This window comes from Cygnus atratus, chromosome 4, assembly GCF_013377495.2.
Source record: "Cygnus atratus isolate AKBS03 ecotype Queensland, Australia chromosome 4, CAtr_DNAZoo_HiC_assembly, whole genome shotgun sequence".
Lineage (NCBI taxonomy): Eukaryota > Metazoa > Chordata > Aves > Anseriformes > Anatidae > Cygnus > Cygnus atratus.
Window position 1 is genome coordinate 12,250,979 of NC_066365.1, and position 18,282 is coordinate 12,269,260.

The 18,282-nt window shown below is 49.5% G+C and overlaps 3 protein-coding genes across 8 annotated transcripts; 1 reads left to right on the forward strand and 2 right to left on the reverse strand.

Moving 5' to 3' along the window:
• The first annotated feature begins 1,017 nt into the window (after nt 1-1,017).
• Nucleotides 1,018-4,882, forward strand: HOPX (HOP homeobox). Of its 3 annotated transcripts, none has more exons than XM_035571055.2 (3): nt 1,018-1,137; nt 1,373-1,542; nt 4,222-4,882. In XM_035571055.2, exons 2-3 carry the CDS (start codon nt 1,399-1,401, stop codon nt 4,297-4,299), a joined length of 222 nt encoding a protein of 73 aa, XP_035426948.1. In that variant the 5' UTR covers nt 1,018-1,137; nt 1,373-1,398; the 3' UTR covers nt 4,300-4,882. The 3 variants fall into 3 exon arrangements, with proteins under 3 accessions (XP_035426948.1, XP_035426866.1, XP_035426798.1); XM_035570973.2 differs by having other exon boundaries at nt 1,037-1,185; XM_035570905.2 differs by having other exon boundaries at nt 1,043-1,189.
• A 1,157-nt stretch (nt 4,883-6,039) lies between these two features.
• On the reverse strand, nt 6,040-11,962 carry THEGL (theg spermatid protein like). Its single transcript, XM_050710332.1, has 4 exons — nt 9,059-11,962; nt 8,474-8,524; nt 7,372-7,494; nt 6,040-6,574 (listed from the first exon to the last, which is right to left on the reverse strand). Exons 1-4 carry the CDS (start codon nt 9,104-9,106, stop codon nt 6,395-6,397), a joined length of 402 nt encoding a protein of 133 aa, XP_050566289.1. The 5' UTR covers nt 9,107-11,962; the 3' UTR covers nt 6,040-6,394.
• Nucleotides 11,963-12,108: 146 nt separating this feature from the next.
• ARL9 (ADP ribosylation factor like GTPase 9) lies at nt 12,109-18,258 on the reverse strand. Of its 4 annotated transcripts, XM_050710330.1 has the most exons (5): nt 18,133-18,195; nt 17,438-17,606; nt 17,143-17,299; nt 14,400-14,575; nt 12,109-13,314 (listed from the first exon to the last, which is right to left on the reverse strand). In XM_050710330.1, exons 2-5 carry the CDS (start codon nt 17,483-17,485, stop codon nt 13,135-13,137), a joined length of 561 nt encoding a protein of 186 aa, XP_050566287.1. In that variant the 5' UTR covers nt 17,486-17,606; nt 18,133-18,195; the 3' UTR covers nt 12,109-13,134. The 4 variants fall into 4 exon arrangements, with proteins under 4 accessions (XP_050566287.1, XP_035426681.2, XP_035426588.1 ...); XM_035570788.2 differs by lacking the exon at nt 17,143-17,299 and having other exon boundaries at nt 18,133-18,258; XM_035570695.1 differs by lacking the exon at nt 18,133-18,195 and having other exon boundaries at nt 17,438-18,072.
• Nucleotides 18,259-18,282: the final 24 nt, after the last annotated feature.

An 18,282-nucleotide genomic window follows, 5' to 3' on the forward strand; every position in this document is an offset into this window, starting at 1 on the left:
TGTACACCCCAGGCTACAGGGTGGGTTGTGGCAATCCTTCAGCTGGGATAACAGTCAGGTGTAATGCTGCACAGTAGGGGTGCAGTATGATGGAGGCATTTAGGCTACATCCCCAGAGAGAAAGAGAAGGAGAAGCTGGATTGTGACATAGAGGCAGGTGGTCCAGAGGAGACCCACAGCAGGCCAAGGGCTCCTGGCAGCACTGGGGAGCCAGCAACACCAGCCAGCCCACCCGACAGACACCGGCTGAGTGACTCAGAAAGCAGAACAGATCAAGAAAAGCCACATATCTGAATCCAGCTCCTCCCCTGCCACCACCCACAGTTTGGTTTCGGAAACACCGAGGCAGTTCGCTGTCAAGAGACTTATGTGTCCTCTTGTTTTAGCTGACTGCATTGGCAGGCTTGACCCTCTGCCACCTGGGAGCAAACCTGGAGCCCTGCAGAAGAGGGGCGTGGGGCTTACCTGAGATGTGACTCATTTTGCTTGTGCTTTTGTGCCAAGCCTGCCAGAAATTTGTGCAAAGTTTGGCAAATTTTGTGACTGCTCGGGCACAGACACATGTGGTATGGTCCTCCAAAGACTGACCCCTTACTTGACACTGAAAAACAAACAGTCCAGGGATACTCAGGAACAACGTGACTAACTGTGTATCCCCATGCACGATAGCATTAAATATTCGTAAAAACAAAGCAGCTGACTTGCTCGTCTCCAGTTTTGTCCGGCCATGCCGCTGGGAAGAGGACCAGGAGGGAAAACAGAGTGATTGCTGCGCCCAAGCCTGTGCTCCTAACAGATCCTGCATCCTTTGACTCGTGAGTCCCCTGCACAATTTTGCCTGGTGGCTGGGGAGAAAAGAAAAAACAAAAAATCACTAGGCTGGATGCCAGACGCCGTCCCCTGTCCCAAAAGATAAAAAGATAAATAATGTGGTTTTTTTTTTAACTGTTAACTTGAAAGTAACACCCCCCCCCCCCAACATGCTCGTTGCTGTGACATCACTCCCGAGTGACGCCCAAGCCTAAATACGGCCGTAAACAGGAATCATCTCTGCGGGAGTCACGCTGGCTATAAATACAGCAACCAACAGAGGTTGCTCGGCAGAGGAGAGGCTGCAGTTCCTGCCAGCTCGGGATGGTGAGGCAGCTCGGCTGGGAGTGTTGCTTCCACAGCCAGGAAACTGAGGCAGGTGCTGCTGGCAGGGGACAGGGCTCCCAGCTGAGACCTTTGGGAAGGGAGTTGTGCCCTGCCACAGCCAGAGGCCGCTGGGGAAGAGGGAGCTGGTGGTGATTGGGATGCCTGAGGTGGAGCTCAGCAAGTACGGACCTCTTGTCCACTTGGTCTTGGCAATAACCCTGGCCTCTCTCTGCAGTGCCTGGCCCCATAGCCCAGAAGGAAATGGACGCAGAAAAGCCAGTGACTCCCACCGAGGAGCAGCTGGAGATCCTGGAGTACAACTTCTGCAAGGTGAACAAGCATCCCGACCCCACCACGCTGTGCCTCATTGCAGCTGAAACTGGGCTTTCCGAGGAGCAGACCCTGGTGAGTGTGCACCCCTTGCCCCCACCTTAACACCAGCTCTGCTTCCCTTGCATGCCTCTGTGCCCCACAAGCTCTCCACAAGCCTCCTGCCTACCCTGCCCCTGCATCTCCAAAGCCCCTTCCCCTGTAATTACAGCCCCTTTGGCCCACAGCCACGGCTTTCCACATAGCAGCCTGGTGCCCCCCTGGGTTCCTTGTGGTCCCTTTGCCCCCGAGCCCCAGCCCCAGCCCGGACCAGGAGGCCAAGCTAGTGCTCCCTGTAGCCAGAGCAAGGGCATCTGCTGTGTGTCACTGGCTCTAGGGCCATTAATTTACACCTGTGCATGCTGTCCTTTCCATCCAGCCCGTTTCTGACAGTCCCAAGTGCCCACATGACTGCTGGCTTTGTAGCTGGAAGAAACTACAATCATTTTAAAACAGGATAGATGCAACGCCTGCAGGATGTGCTGTGGGACACACTCGGGCTGTGCACGCTTCCCATCACTGCAATTCATTTGTTCAGCATCCCTGAGCGCACATATTGGGCGGGTCTGTCAGCCTCTCCAGGAGACACAGAGGCCTCCAAATGTTCATCCGCACAGACAGGCTGTCCCTGTCGGGGACTCGCATCTGGCTACCTGCAGGCTGAGCTGGGAGTCAAAGGAAAAGAGCTCCTTCCAGCCTGCAGATTGCAGTGCAGCTCTGGTTTTGATGCAGATGTTTTATAAACTCCTAGCCCCATGGTGCATTTCAGGGTTATAGAAAAGAAATCAAACAGAAAAAATGTTAGCAGCATTTTGGAGCAAGCTGCCAAGTCTGGCTCTCCCTTAGCAAAGCCCAGGAATATGAGAGTCAAGCAGACAATGCCAGCATTTAATCTGTCGCAGGGAAGGACGCTGGGTGTAACTGATCATCCCAGGCTGGACTGAAAAAGGAGATACCCTCCTCTACTGACCTTTGGTGACAGGCAGATATTTTTGTCTAGCACCAGGTGTACAGATGTTTCGAGGCAGCAGCCCTGAAACACCTTAGAAATGTCATTGCATTTTATTCCCCCTTGAGCAAGTTGTATACTCAAGCCACGTATGCCCAGAACCCCTCTGAAGATGTCTTAAAATCAGCCTTTATTTTTCCACAAATCCAGAGTGCCCCTGGATATCTGGAGATAAAGGTCATGTTAGAGACGGGATGAAGATGGGGGTGGTGAGCTGCAAAGTGCCTGCATTGTGTATGACGCAGAATCACCCCTCCTGGCAGCTGGAGTGCTTTACCAGCCAGATATAGCAACCGCTTTAATACCAGTAAAAACGAAATGCAAAGAGGTACTGAGTCAACGGGACACGGTGGTTTAGGACAGGAAGTGAAATTCATGGGAGGAGATCAGATGGGCAATCATCTGGCTGGATGTGGTCCAAGGCAGCATTAGTGCAAGAGAGACACTTCTACTGCACACCACAGTTGTGTCATTGGTGACTGTAACAGCTTCAGAAATAGCCATGAACAAATATAGCAACAAAACGAGCAGCAACAAAGCAAGTTGTAGAAGTCATAGGCACATTCCCAACGACAAGCCCGAGCTGTGCTTCCAGCACACACGAGTTATGCCTCTCTTCTTATGGAGCTAGTGTGGCTTCCTTTATCTACCCCCATTTTATCCAGCATTTCAAATTGCAGCTGTGTTGAAGTGGCATCAGCCGATCTTGGAGCTGGCTTAGGGATGCCAAGTCACTATAGAATAACATAGCCATTCATACTACTTGAAGACTAAGATAATTTTCAACCCATTTAAAAAATCTATTTGTCCTTAAGTCTGCAGAGAGCCACTATGTTTCCCTCTCATCCTTTCTGAAGCAGGTTAACTTTTGGTTCTGTCATTTTTGGACCTGTGGTGATTGCTTCAATGCTCCAGCCACTTAAACAGATGCCATTCAGCAGCTGCTTAGCCAATCTCTTACTCTGTTTGCAAGAAAAACCTGGACTCACAGCAATAAAATGAGAATTCATCCAGGTTGTCAAGGTCTGGAACGAGCAAGGCTTGAAAAAAGTGCACACATAGCTGATAAGACCGTTTGGTCAGGAGAGAATCTTAGAATCATAAAGGCTGGAAAAGACCTCCAAGATCATCTGGTCCAACTGTCCCCTTACCACCACTGTCACCCACTAAACCATGTCCCTAAGTACCACGTCCAACCTCTCCTTGAACACCCCCAGGACGGTGACTCCACCACCTCCCTGGGCAACCCGTCCCAATGCCTGACTGCTCTTTCAGAGAAGAAATGTCTCCTCATTTCCAACCTGAACCTCCCCTGGTGCAACGTGAGGCCATTCCCTCTAGTCCTATCACTGGTTCCCTGTGAGAAGAGGCCGACCCCCAGCTCCCCACACCTTCCTTTCAGGTAGCTGTAGAGAGCAATGAGGTCTCCCCTGAGCCTCCTCTTCTCCAGACTAAACAACCCCAGTTCCCTCAGCCGCTCCTCACAGGACTTGTGTTCCAGGCCCTTCACCAGCTTCGTAGCCCTTCTCTGGACACACTCCAGGGCCTCGATGTCCTTCTTGTAGTGAGGGGCCCAAAGCTGAACACAGCGCTCGAGGTGCGGCCTCTCCAGAGCTGAACACGGGGCTGTCCTGCTGCCTCTGACCCACCCAGGAGCACTCAACCCAGTGCACTCAGTTGTGTTTTGTTTTGTTCTTCCCCTCCAGAAATGGTTCAAGCAGCGCCTGGCACAGTGGAGGAAGTCTGAAGGGTTGCCCTCAGAAAGCGGCTCTGTCAGGGACTAGAGGATGCTGCTCCGGTCTCCGTGCCTGCTGTAAATGATGGTGAAGATGTTCAGAGTGGGTTTCCTGCTGCAAAAAGTTTTCAGATACAAAATAATACCCTGGTATTTAACATAATTTTTATTTATAGAAAAAATGCTATATATATATAATATGTATGTATATGTGTATACAGCTTCTGGTGGTTGCATAACCAGTTTAATGATTCTTATCCATTAATAGAGCTGCACAGGCCAGGCCATCTCATGCCCTTGTCCTGGGCTGATGGAAAAGCTGCTATGAAAGGTTCATGCACAGGAGGCAGGAAGAAAGATTTATTTTCTTTAGGATTTTAGGAAGTAAAAAAGTTTTCTTTAGGAAGTATGCAGAAGATCCTGAGAGAAGGGCAGTTGGAAAATGTGATGTGTTGTTAGTGAGGTCTTGGTTAGCTTAAGATGCCCAAGGAGTTTGGATATTGACAAACCAAATATCCACATCATAATCAGATCAAGACAAGATGAATGTATTTTTGTTACATGTCACCAAAGGGAGAGAACTGGTCTTTTCTTTGTCCAATGTGTAAATAAAAACCAAAGATTTTTGGTGAGAGGAGCTGTGTTATGTCCCTGCCCCAGTGGTAGAAGACAAACCCGTCTGGGATGACAACACTTCTCTAGGGCAGCCTCAAGCAGCCACCGTGGGTTTTCCCTGTTGCCACAGGGACAGCCTGAAGAGGTGGGCAACCTCCTCTTCTAGGGCACCCACAGCCCATCCACAGCAGCCCACACAGCCCCCCCCACACCCCAGGCCTTGGGGTGGCAGAGGCTGGTGGTAGTAAGTAGTGCAGGATAGTACGTGGGCTAAAAAAACAACTACATGGGCTAAAAAATAACTCACACCATTACCCAGCGACCCTATTTCTGTCACAAGCACATAACTTTGAGTGCCACTAAGATCTCTGAACTTCAGCAAACATTTTGAAACCCAAGGTCAGGAGCTGCGTTGCATCACCCTGCACGGCATCAGCTTTGGTTTGCTACACTTATGTGAAGGAACAGTTCCTATGCTGGCCTCCCCCAACAGTTATTTCATTACTTCTTTGACTTTTAGGGCAAAACAAGAGTGATAAACCCCAGACACAATCCTCCCTAGGGAAAGAGGCTTCCCACATTAGGTCAAATTCTGCTCTTTGCCCCAGTAAACATTTTGTTCTTAAGGAATGACTATTTTATTTAACTCCCCAGATAATCCCAGTAACAGGGAGCTGCTTGTAAGAAAGCACTCTTGCTGGGTGCTGCCTCTGCACTGCGTGTCCGTGAGGTTTTCCAGCTGCAGCAAAACCCGAAGTAGGTGATCTTCCAAGGGGTGATGGTGGCAGCCAGCAAGAGCAGCAGTGTGTTTCTGAGGAAGCTTAGCGCTTAATCGGACGAGCCAGATCGTGGATCCGAGCGGAACAAGTTGCCTTCTTAGCACTCTCCTTCACCGTGAAGGCATCTGGGTTGAACTGAGCCAAGTCCATGGGAGGCCTGAGGGAGTGAGGACAGAGAGCAGGTCACACCAGGCTCTCAAAGCTTCCTGCTGACACATCTCCACCCAAGTCTTGCCCGTCCCTATCAAAGGAGGAAAAAAGCAGTGTTGCCTCCACTGCCGTCATCAGGACACTAGCGAGAGGAGGAACCCCATTTCCCACTGAAGCTATCTATCACAGCTGCCGAGTGTGCCCTCACCCTCTGTGAAACATCCCACCCAGGACTTCCTACAGCCTGGGCTGAGGCCAGCTACACCATGCTGGGCAAAAGGAATGTGCTACACTTTACCCTGTGTCAGCTGGTTGATTTTTTTTTTTAATTGCAATTAATAATTGAGATGTTACAATCAGTAATTCCTACTAGTATTAAAAAGTTCTTATTCCTTCTTTTTTAGTTCTCCTTCAACCTCAAAGATGCTTTTGAAACTAGAATTCCTGTAGCACTGACACATCCAACCATGTAAAATCCATGTCTTTTGGAAGCTGACAAACAGGGCTTAATTACATGTGTCCAACCCAACTCAACAAGCTGCCACAGCCTGCACTAAAGGGGCTGACAACTGAGCATTCCCCATGGCAGGGGAGCAGTGCCTACCTTTTACGAGGCTGGGCCAGTTCCACAAGCCTCGGTGTGGCCACCGCCTGTTTTGCGGCCTTTGTCACTGGCCACTGAGCATCCCGCGGGGGCACATAGTTAGGGTTCAGTCTTTTTGCCCGAGCCAGCTCTATGGTCCGAGGGCTTGCAATGGCCTGCAGAGCAAACTTGGAAACCTGTGGGAGAATGGGGAGGAAGGTCCTCACAGGTGCTTCTAGCATCCAAGAACGACCAACCTGCAGCTCAGTGTACCTAGGTTCACGGCCACTGATCACGCATAGATGGGACGTGGTCCCATCCACAGCTGTATCTGGCACCAGACAAGCTGTAGAAGAAGAACCTACTGCCTAAGCAGTCCCCCAACCTGTTCTCCCGTCCCCTGGATAGAGGACAAGTCCCACTCTGCAGCCCAAGAAGTGACGACATCAGCCTCACAGACAGCAAAACACCCAGGGCTGCCATAAAGAGAGCTGGTGGCTCATGCCCCACAGAGGTTTTTTTTTTTTTTTTTTTTGGGGGTGGGGTGGGGTGGGGTGGGGTGGGAGGCGGGTTACAGCAGAGCAAAATGTCCCCGCATGCTTGGAAACTGAGCTCAAGGCTCACTACAGGTACAGCCCATCCAAACCCCCAACTCTAGTCAAACCAGCAACCACCCCATGCTGCAAAAGCCCTTTCCTCAACCAGGAAGAGGAAATAAAAGGGCACCAAAACTTAGCACTCTTCAGTTCCTCTTCATTTTGGAAGTCAAGCACTCAGGGTGGCTATGTTCCCATAGCACTTTCTTCCCTGCTGCAGACAGCCCCTGCTCCAATCACCAGCACAGCGTGGTGGGTCTCAGTAGCATGGAACTGCCCATGGTGCAGCCCAGGCAGGCAAGGAGATGGCACCATCCCTTTCCCTAGGAACATCCCCTTGTTGAGAGAGCAGCATCTGAGCTGCAGCCTTCCCCAGAATGTGCTCCTGCATCACTGACCTGCCATGGTGCTTGCCAAAGTCTTGCTTGGGTTTGGCTAGTGCCACTGTTCTTGGGGATGGCTGAGCTGTTGCAGCTTCCCTTGAGAGGGTCCAGATTGTTTCTTGGTTTCCCCACACAAGCCTAGCAAGAACACCAAGGGTGTGAAATGTGCCTTTAGAAATATGTACAAATGTGAAATGTCCTTAGTGGGATCATTCTTCCCTGCCTAGGATGGGACACACCCACAGCCCCTACAGCTCCCCACAGCTGTAAAGTGCTGCTGCCTTTCCCTGAGCACTCACCTTCTTCAGCACTGAATTTCCTAATGCTGTGCAGGTGGGTTGCTGTCAATTCAAAAAAGAAAAGAGGCTTCAAGTAACACATCTGTTTTCACAGCTCCCAGTGGATGTGCAAAAAGGGTCATTTCGTTCCATCTCTGAAACCCCTGCAGGAGTTTCATGATTGCATTTTTCTTGCCTCACCATTACCACCTAGCCACACCACAGGTATGACAGTAGAAACAATAATAACGTTACGGTCAGGGTGTGCCATGGAAAGTGGGTGAGGTTTTCCAGTACGTTACTGGTTAGTCTCCCATGCCCAGGGCAAATTTGGAGTTGCTCATCCCCCATGGAGAACGGACAGTATGAACTCTCCCATGGTGGGAGAGGGTACCAGAGCAGTCACAACAGGGGACAGCAGTATAACAGGTTTGTGGAGCCTTTCTGGAGCACAGTGACACCCATGGCGGTTCAGCGTGGTTCAGCTTGTTGAGCCATAGCTTGGCCCCATAATACAGACAACATCTCCGTTCCTAAAGCTGTGCTGCGTCCCCCAGGATACACCAGCCTGTGGCTCTAAGGGGGTCGAGCCCCCTTGCACCACACAACCATCCCCTGCCTTACAACGTCTGAGCACCGCACCTCGGATGGGGCAGCAAAAGTTAAGCCCAGTTTTTTTTGATTGAAAACAAGAAGAGCAAACTGAGTAGTTTGGTGTTCTTGGAGTCACGAGTGCTTTTGAGAGGGAAGCACTAGCATGACAAAGCCAGTGAGTCCCCAGGGGCTGAGGCCCTGTCAGTCCCCGGTCCTCAAGCCAGACTCTCTGGGTGCATTCTTACCTGGGACTGTTTGCACAAGGCACTTTCTTGGGTTCTGCGAGTTCTTGTATCCTGTCAAAAGTGCAGAAATGGACAGATGTGTCCTTAAACATCCAGTTAAACCAACAAAGCATAAAACAACTACTGCTGTACTCAAAGCCATAACGCTCTCTCAAATACCCATGTCTTTACCTCCACCCCTTGCAAGAGTGTGTTTCAGGGACCTCTCTCCAAGCAACCTTCCATCCATTTAACCTGGTGATCTCACCAGGCTATGGATTTTTGTGCTCTCTCTCAGACTGCAGAGACACAAATTTGCCCACCTGTCTTCCCTGCAGACAATACAAACCTTCTGGGACACGACGAGGAAAGAGGGAAAGTACTTCTCTGGTTCATAGCTTGCCACGCAACCCCAGCATGTAGGAGATGGACAGTCTGCCAGCCCAGACAAACAGAAAGAGCTGGTATCAATGGTTCCACTGGTTACTAAGAGGCACACTTCCAACTGTCTGCTGATAGACAATGGTCAGTGCTTTGGGGACCCCCCTGTGGTTCCTGCGATGGTACTGAAACCTCTAGTGGGACACAGCGCTGGCAAATACTTACCAGAGAGCACCACGAAGACCTTGTGCTGGCGGGCTGCTGCCAGGGCATCCTCACTTCACACTCCCTCGCAAGATGCCTCCTGATTTATCTCGCTGTCACACCTAACCACCGCTCGCCAACACAGCTCCCTGGGATCTCGGTGGGAACTGCCTGTGGGATGTTGGCCCCCTGCCTCCAGGTCAAGATGGGACATGCTCAGGAAGGCAGCAGTCATCTCAGGAGCTCAAAACCAGTTTCAGCAGCTTCAGCCAAGCGGCTCTCCAGAGGCTCACCAGTTTTCCTCCACAGACAGCACAGATCCACTACACAGTCACATCCAAACTCAGCACCAGTAGACAGATATCCCCACACATGCATCTTCAGCAGTTCTGCAACCTGAGGGAATTAAGCACTCTCTCTGACGAAGGGAGAGTCCCAGGGCAGCCTTTGACATTTGGTCCTGCTTTTGCTTTCCAGCAGGGGAAATGAGGCCTTGCTGCAGCCAGACACAGAAATACCTTCCTTCTGCTGCCTGAGGTCAGTCAGCCTCATTGCTTAAAAGGTCCCAACTGCCTATGAAATCAATCCCTTGTAAAGCAAATTAGAATTAGAATAGTTCAGCTGAAAAGAACCTAAAATGATAATTGAGTCCCAGCTGCCTCACCACTAAACTAAAATTAAAGCATAATTATTGAGGGCATTATCCAAATGCCTCTTGAACACTGACAGGCTTGGAGCATCAGCCAGCACACTAGGAAGCCTGTTCCAGTGTTTCACAACCCTCACAGTAAAAAAAGATTTCCTAACGTTCAGTCTGAACCTCCCAGCACTAGTCCCTTTCTGCTGAGCTGCTCTCCGGTCACTCGTCTCCCAGGCTGTATTCATGCCCGGCATTACTTCACCCCAGGTGCAGAACACAGCATTTTCCTTTGTTGAACTTGATGCTGTTGATGATTTTCCAATCTAGATCCCTCTGCAAGGACTCTCTCGTCCCTCTAGGGAGTCAACAACACCTCCCAGTTTAGTATCATCAGCAAACTGGTTAAGGATGCGTTCAACTCCTGCATCCAGATCATTGATTAAAATGTTGAACAGAACCGAACCTAGAATTGAGCCCTGGGGAGCACCACTAGTGACCGTCCACTAGCGAAACGTAGCTCCATTCACTACAACCCTTTGAGCTCCGCCGTTCATTCAGTTCATCACCCAGCATAGTGTGAACCTGTTCATCTCACAGCTGGACAATTTGTCCGGAAGGATGCCGTGAGGGACGGTATCAAAGGCCCTATAAAAATATAAATTTATAAAATTATAAAAAATATAAATTTATTTTTAAAGCCTTATAAAATCCAGAAAGATTATATCCACTGCCTTCCCTTCACATCCATCAAGAGGATGGCCTTACCATAGTAGGAGATCTAATTACTAAGGCAGAACTTTCTCTTGATGAAGGGTTGTTGACTATGCACGATAATAGCTTTGTTCTTTACATGCCTTTCAATATCCTCCAGGATAATCCTATCCATACCTTTTCTACATACTGAGGTTAGACTAATGGGTCTGTAGTTTCCTGGGTCTTCTTTCATGCCCTTCTTGTCAATAGGTGTAATGTTCACTAGCTTCCAGTCAGCAGGGACCTCTCCAGACTCCCAAGACCTCTGACAAATTGTTGAGAGGTCCAGTTTTAATATCCGCTGACTCCTTCAGTACTCAGGAGTGAATCCCATCAGGCCCCAAGGATTTATGAACATTCAACTGATACAACCAGTCCCTTACAATTTCAGTTCACAGCTTCTGTTTTGAAGGGGCAAGACAGTCAGACATTGTCTGTACTGAGGAGCAGGGGGAAAGACAAAACCAGGCATCCTTTTGTCTGTGTATTTATCACAGCAGCATCCAATACATTGACTTGCTGATCCAGCATAAATCCCCAACTGAGCCATCCTCTGGAGGCCTGGGGCATGGCTTGGGCACCAGGGATTAGAAAGCTAGGGCTGGGAGGGTTTCTTACCTGTCGTGTGAACATGTAGACAAGTGGCAAGAAACTTGAAAGACAAGAAGTGAATTTAAACACTTGGTAACATCTGCAGCTCGGGCTGCCTGCTCTTCAGTGTGAAATAATGACGAGGCAGCTAAGTTTGTGCATCTCCTCACGATAACTCGGCAGTTATTTGTGTTGTTGACGGTATCCTTGGTACCTTCTCAGTGCAGTTGCATAGCAATGTGCTTGCACATGAAGCACTCCACTCCTCTGGTAACTGCTCCTCACTGCAGGGCTCCAGCAGCTCTCGGGACCACAGGACCAAGCACTGCCGGCACCAGTTATTACTCCCTTTAGCTGTAATTTCAAGGGGAAGTTATGAAAGCCTCAGGGGAGGCTCAGCAGCGGTACTAAACCGGGACTCCACAGAAGTACAACCCAAGCCGTCACAGTTTAAGACAGAGAACGGGAGAAAACAAAGATGTGGCAACGTGCAGAAAGTGTGGGGAAACCAAGGAAGACTACGGGCAGCCCCTAGCCCAGATTGCAGCAAGAGCCACAGGCGGCCCTGAGGGGCCGTGAGGCGCCTTCCCGCCACGCCCCGAGGGCTGAGGGGATGGACGCGGGGAGGGCCGGCAAAGCGGCCTCGAAGGGAGGCAGATAGCTTGTCCACGCCTGTCCCCCACACCGTTCGACAGCATAGCAGGGCCGTCCACCGAGCTGCCCTTCTTCTGGAAGCCTGTGAGGGAGCCTCCGCAGCCCCTCTGCCTGCAGCAGCCTTCCCTTCACTCCTGTCCTGCCTCCACACCGCTGGGAGGCCTCGGAGGTGTGAGGCCCATCTGCTTCGTCGTGCTGCCTCGCTGCGGGTTCTTCAGCCCCAGCTCTCGCTGGCTTCCCTCTGCCTCGAGCTCAGTGAAAATCCCGCTGCCTGCAGAAGCTTGAGCCCTGCTGGCAGGGGACTGTTTGCACAGAGACAGGCCATCCCTTACAGAATTGCAAAAAGAACGACTTTAAAGGTAGCTGTCCAAGAAAAGCCATGAAGGTCTGCTGTGTCATTCCTTGTTGAAGTAAATGAAACCCGGACCAGTCGTTAAGAGTAAAATTTTCTGATTTATGCATCTGTTACAAAGGACAAAACTAGAAAAAAAATTTGTATAATACATTTGGTTATGAAACGTGTCTTTTGCAGTACTGCCTGGAACCTGAATCACATGTTTGGAGTGTAATTACAAGGACACTGACACTGAGAAAGTAACACTCCTTTCCAACTCATCTTCCTCATCTGCTGTGCTAACAGAAGTCACTTTCTAAAAGTGATAAATTTTTCACCCATAACACTGCTTGCTCAAGCACAATCTGGACTGAACCAAAATAAGCCACTCAAACTGATGGATTCCCCCAACCTCTGGTGCCAACCTAACTTAAATGCTTTCAGTCACTACCTTAAATTGCACTGTTTTGTTTTTTTCCCCCCATAAGCAAAGAAAATTTTAATGTCTTATTGCTTTAATTTTCTTGTCTTTCTTATCCACTAAAGAAGCTGTAAACAAGCCCAATTTCCAGAAATTACCAATTTGTCACTCCCCTGAAAGTCAGCCCCTACAGAGCAACAACAAAAATTATCACTGTCAAAAATGCAGTTCTGTTACAGGACTTTAAATTTCTGACACTCTCAAGAGGTGGTCTCATTTTTAACAGAACAACTCTACTAACAGAGTTCTGTAAAATCCATTACCTATGAAGTAAACATAATTCAATTTAAACCTGAGACATCAGGCCAGGTTAAATTCACTGGATACAACTTTGTCTCATTAGAGTCAATGGTTAATTCCAACCTGGCAAGAGGCCATCTCAGCCTAAGCTATATATAACCCTAATTCTGCTGTCTGAGAGTTTCACTTTCCCCTACAAGTAGGCTACAAATATATTATTTTCCAAAGGTATTTTAAAAACACTATAAAATAGATTTTCTTACCAACTAGACATCATTTTCAGAGGAATTCCACACCCACAAGGAAAAGGTACTTCTACATTTCAGCTGCCATGCAGCAAACCGACCATATACTAACACCTCATCTTCCACAGCTGCAAGTATTGCGTTGAAGGAAAAGAGCTGTCACTGCAGTTCCAAAAACAGCTCTGCTATCAGCTCCTTGGCATCCTTCATGCTGGAGGAGATCTCTGAGCCATCCTCTGCTACGTGGGTACCAATCAAGAACATCTTCCTCTTGTCCCCGATATCAGACAGTGCCAGAGCATCGTGGATATCTGTGATGCAATATGCACCTTCGAGGTCCTGATACACAAAACCAAAACAAGCCTGTTAGTTGCAAGAGGTGGCAGCACCAGTCCTGCTTTGAGCCTTTCCTCAGGGAGGGGAAGGGTCTCAGAATATCTGGGGGCACTGCTCTTCCATGTACCCTTATGAGATCGTGTTCCCATGCCCTAAAATGCTTTGGAACCAAAATGTTTATCCTTAACCTAATTTCTTCCCAAATAAATAATGGTATAGCTCTGCTTCCAGTTATTTCAGTGTTTCCAATAATAACGTAAGACTAGCTGTACAAGCTAGAAAAAAAGCATTGTCGGTCCAAGACCCCAAGCACCCCACACAGAGTTACAAGAACAGGGCAAATATACAACAGTCATTCCCTCGTTACCTTCCCAGCCCCCAGCACTTCTGTCTCAGGGACCTAGAGAATCAGCAGTAGCATTTGTGTTTGATGAAGCCAAGACTTACAAGACTAATACAAAGGACTGCTAGTAACACATCTAAGTTACCAGAAATTTAGGTGGTAACATAGAACAAACCAAGCACGTGGCTCCAAAAATAAAAATAATAAAAATAAATCTGTGCTTAAAGACTTTGGGTTGTTCTGTCATCTGACCATACCACAGTTCTACTACAGTTATCAGTCACTGACACTTTCACAGAAATCATAGAAGAAAACACTGCTTTGTGAAGAAAGCTCCTCTTCTCTTACATTTCAGCAAGCAACCATAGGAGCAACTAAACAGACAATGTGAAAGCAAACAATTGTGTTTTGCTATGTGGGGACTAGTAGGTAAAGCAGTACCCAGGGACAGATACTCAGAACAGAAACCTAATCCCAGGTTCAACTGCGGTCTCCCTTGCTGCTCTCAAGCCTTGCAACTCTACAGCAGTTTTCACCATTATTTCCACCCACAGCTTGTTTTGCACCATCTCTGAGCACAGGACCTTCATCTTACAGATCCAAAACTCAACGCCAGATTATTTTCCTTTGCTGTCAAACGGTGCCCCAGAAAACTCCCCAGCATGTGGCCTTCTTTGAAAAGCTTTATTTGCTGTTTTCAGAGCTGCTGCCAGCCCAAGCTCAAGCAAGGGCAGGGAACTCCTACCTGCTTGTTGGCCAGAACCACCACTGGCAGGGTGGAGTTGTTCTCGATCAGTTGATGAAGCAGCTGTTTCGCCACAGGCAGTCGAGCATGATCAGCTGAGTCCACGACGTAGATCAGCAACAGCACTTGGGGCAGGTACATCTTCCAGTATGAACGCAGAGATTCACCGCCCCCAACTGGAAGAGAACACAGCCACACAAGATTCACCAAATAATCTAAGCAGCACAGCTCCCAGAGGTCCAGACAGCAGGCTCTGGGTTGAAAACCCAAGGAATTTGTGTTACTGCACATGAGAATGGAAATAGCTTTATTTTCCCCAGTCAAGTCCCACTTGAGGCAAGCTTATGGGTGTGCTCAGAAAAAAATAAAAATTTTTCCATTGCAAGCTCTTGAGTTGTGTTTTTTGATTGTTTGTTTTTACGGTTGCTTTCTGCCCCATGGGTCTTGTTCTCAAGCCAGAAGGGACAGTGGAAAAAGGTTCGGTGTCCAGAAGGACAACGTGAGAATGTCCCCATTTCACAGGGATGCCCATCTCATCTTAAGATAAAGCAGGCCTACAATTTCCTAGAGAGAAATTTAATTCTGGCATGGGGAGGGCTCTCATCAGATTTGTATTACACTAGGGACTAATTCAAAACTCCCACAGCTTTCGTATTGCCAAAGCACCAGAGGTGTTTAGGAAGAGATGAAAATCAAGTTCCAGCAGACTCTTTGAGCTGTCCTTAGGTGATGGGATAAATCTTTGCACAGGATACAATTCTACCCAGACTCTTTTCTGTTGGCTATGGAAAAAAGCTATTCACCTTCAAAACCAGGGCTTGTAACAATTCTGTGGTGAAGCCATGTGGCTGAGATTGCTGTTCCCATCTGAGAACATTGGTGGTGCTGAGTTTAATAGAAGCAGGAATAGCTTACAGTATATTAAGCATTTCAGGGAGGCGACAGGATGAGAGGCAACAGGCACAAACTGAAGCACGGGAAATTCCATCTGAATATGAGAGGGCACTTCTTTACTGTGAGGGTGACAGAGCACTGGGACAGGCTGCCCAGAGAGGTTGTGGAGTCTCCTTCTCTGGAGATATCCAAACCCCACCTGGATGCCATCCCGTGCAATGTGCTCTAGGTGATTCTGCTTGGCAGAGGGTTGGACCAGATGATCTCCAGAGGTCCCTTCCAACCTCAGCCATTCCGTGAGTCTGTATATTTTCAGCTCTCCAGGTCTATCACTTCTAGGCAATCAAGGGCGGGGAGGGTGTGCGTGTGTGAAGGTACTTTGCACAACACCACGCTCAAGAGACAGGGGTGACTTGACTCCAACTGTAGCAAGTTTCCAAAGCAATATATTTAGGTTTCCCTATAATAGTTTCCTGTCTTATTTAGGAACTCTTTTCAAAACTGACTTGCTAGCCAACCTATCAAATTTACTGCCCTTAGTAAATCTGTTGTTTCAAAGCAATTTTGCCTTAAGTTAAAATTATTTAGCAGTTTCAAGAACACACAAAGCGAAACACCATTTCTCTGCTAGGGTGTTTGTGCCTCATCTTCAAGAGCCCCAGTGCAGTTCTGCCCGCAGATGCAAGTCTGCCGCTGTGGGAAGGAGCCAACAGACTGTAACTGACATTACACTTGGGGCAGATACCTTTGACTCTGTACTGTGATGTTCTGTATGCTCATCACTATTCTTTTTGTTCAGTGCATTCATGCATAGCATAAACCAGGGGGCAGCAACCTCATAGTGAACATTTTTTCTTTCCCAAACCAGTAGCAACTCAGCAAAAGCCAGGAGCTCCTATCCCTTGAAGAGACAAGATTCCACCTACTTATTTACATGACGGTACAAAGAAAAAGAACTGTTCTATCTGTCCAGGCTAGCAAAATAAAAACCCTACCGTCTGAAGATCATAATAAGCCACACGTTCACAGTGCAGGCTGCTAACCCCTAGTCTAGGCAATGGTACAGACTGGGTAAATAACAGATTAGAGCGCCATGTGCGGATTTACCTGGCTGAAACTGGCTTGAGACATTTCATCTCCCATGGGTCAGATCGCAGCCAACACATCTCAGTCACTACCAACCTGGACCAGAGAGGGAAGGATGACTCAGAAACAACAATTCTGCACTGCACTGGGCCCAAGCAACCTCCAGGCAGCAGCAGAAATACTGTGGGTTTCTCTAGCTTGGAGAGCACCTCATTCCCAGCAAAGTCAGTGGGAAATACAAGTGTCTAATACCAACATGGAGAGGGACACAGACCGTAAGCATCTCTGAAGAGGTGGTTTCCCTAGCATGGTGCAGAGACTTCCACAGTAGGACTGGGAATGACACTCTGCCTTAGAGACTTCATCCTCACATCCTAAATACCATCTGCCTAGTAACAACACAACTGCTTTATGCTTGCTGACAAAGGTAGTGAGGCGTTCCTGGGCTAGCTGCCAACTCAGCCAGTCAAGAACTGGCACAGCACAACACAGAAACAGGAAGAACTAAATGGCAGCCTCTGTCCCTGTAGAAAGCTAGCACCGATGAGGTTAGGACGTCAGCTTCTCAATACCAGGGACTGACCTGACTCCAGGGCCCCTAGATAGGTTTTTGAAGAAAAAGCAGAAAGAAAAGCTCTGTATGTTCTCCTCTTTCACCTTATTACTCCTCCTCTACGCTTGCCCTTGTCAGGCACGAGCACCAAGGAGAAGCTGTACGATGAACAGAACAATGAACAGAAGCTGCAGACAACACAGGCCTTACCAGGGACACCTCTGCTTTGGGCCGGTTTCACACAATCAGGTTTGTCAGCCTTCTCTGTCTCTGAGCAAAAGTCCCTGGAGGACAAGCTGAACGAGCACAGACCTCCTCTGACACCAGCATACAATGTTCTTAAACGAGCAGGGTGGGAAAGCAGAATCTCCAAGGAGAAAATAATCACAGTTTTGTGTTACCGGAGCAGGCACGAGGAAATACGAGGCTTTAAAATATAAGCCTGATCCCTAGCACACAGGACAGGAACTTCTTCTACGTTCTGTACTAAAATAAGTTCACTCACTCTCCAGAAACTCCATCTGGGACTCCTCGGTGTTGATACAGATGGCATTGAAGCCCTCGGTGGGAGCCACGCTGCGCTTCACCTGGTTAGTTGCCAGCGAGTGGAGAACGCTGGTCTTCCCTGCGCCATCCAGGCCCAGCACCAGTATCTGCTTGCTTTGCCGTTTACCCTGTGAAACGAGAGGCGGCACACTCGCTCAGGCACCCGGGGCAGCGCCAAGCTTAGTGGGGCCGGGGAAGAAAGGAGGAGGCACAACAAGGAATCCATCCACGCCTGTCCGGAGAGAACAGAGGCAGCCGCTTTAGGCTGAAGGGAAGGATGCCTGCTGGGCCGCTGGGGTAGAAGTACATCGTTCGCTGAATGTGAGGAGCCTGCGAAGCGCAGCGTGCCTCAGGGTGAGGCTGCGCGTTCGCATGCACGAGGAACAAACTGCATTTGGCGGTATGGCCTCCGACACGCGAGCCGTATCGTGCGGTGTCGTGACACGGCCTCCGACGCACGAGCCATGCTGCGTGGTGCCGTGCCTCAGGGCTCGCTCAGACCCCCGTGCCAGCCCGCTGCCCGGCCGCCCTGCGGTACGTGGGCGCACAACCGGGGGAAGGGAAGGGGCCCCGGTTTCAGGGTCTCTCCCGCCGACGACCCCGGCTCTCCCCGCCCCGTAGGCGCCGCCCGCCGCCCCGGCCTGCCCCCGGTACCTGCTCGGCGGCGGGCGGCGGTGCCCGGCCCCGCAGGCGGGCCCACGCCCAGGCCGCCACGGCCGCGCCGCCCGCCATGGCCAGGGCGGCCGCGCAGAGCGCCGCGGGCCGCAGGCGGGTGCCCATGGCCGGCCCGGCTACGGCGGGGGA

What these genes read in the sequence shown, in the direction of transcription:
- HOPX (XM_035570905.2), top strand. Translation starts at nt 1,135, where the DNA reads ATGGTGAGGCAGCTCGGCTGGGAGTGTTGCTTCCACAGCCAGGAAACT. An exon ending in CAGCCAGGAAACTGAGGCAG is followed by an intron (nt 1,190 to 1,372) that starts GTGCTGCTGGCA and finishes CTCTCTCTGCAG; the next exon opens with TGCCTGGCCCCATAGCCCAG. An exon ending in TTTCCGAGGAGCAGACCCTG is followed by an intron (nt 1,543 to 4,221) that starts GTGAGTGTGCAC and finishes CTTCCCCTCCAG; the next exon opens with AAATGGTTCAAGCAGCGCCT.
- ARL9 (XM_035570788.2), bottom strand. Translation starts at nt 18,258, where the DNA reads ATGGGCACCCGCCTGCGGCCCGCGGCGCTCTGCGCGGCCGCCCTGGCC. An exon ending in CGCCGCCCGCCGCCGAGCAG is followed by an intron (nt 17,607 to 18,132) that starts GTACCGGGGGCA and finishes CTCGTTTCACAG; the next exon opens with GGTAAACGGCAAAGCAAGCA. An exon ending in CCAGATGGAGTTTCTGGAGA is followed by an intron (nt 14,576 to 17,437) that starts GTGAGTGAACTT and finishes GTTCTCTTCCAG; the next exon opens with TTGGGGGCGGTGAATCTCTG.
- THEGL (XM_050710332.1), bottom strand. Translation starts at nt 9,106, where the DNA reads ATGCCCTGGCAGCAGCCCGCCAGCACAAGGTCTTCGTGGTGCTCTCTG. An exon ending in GGTCTTCGTGGTGCTCTCTG is followed by an intron (nt 8,525 to 9,058) that starts GTAAGTATTTGC and finishes CACTTTTGACAG; the next exon opens with GATACAAGAACTCGCAGAAC. An exon ending in TTTGGCAAGCACCATGGCAG is followed by an intron (nt 6,575 to 7,371) that starts GTCAGTGATGCA and finishes ATTCTCCCACAG; the next exon opens with GTTTCCAAGTTTGCTCTGCA.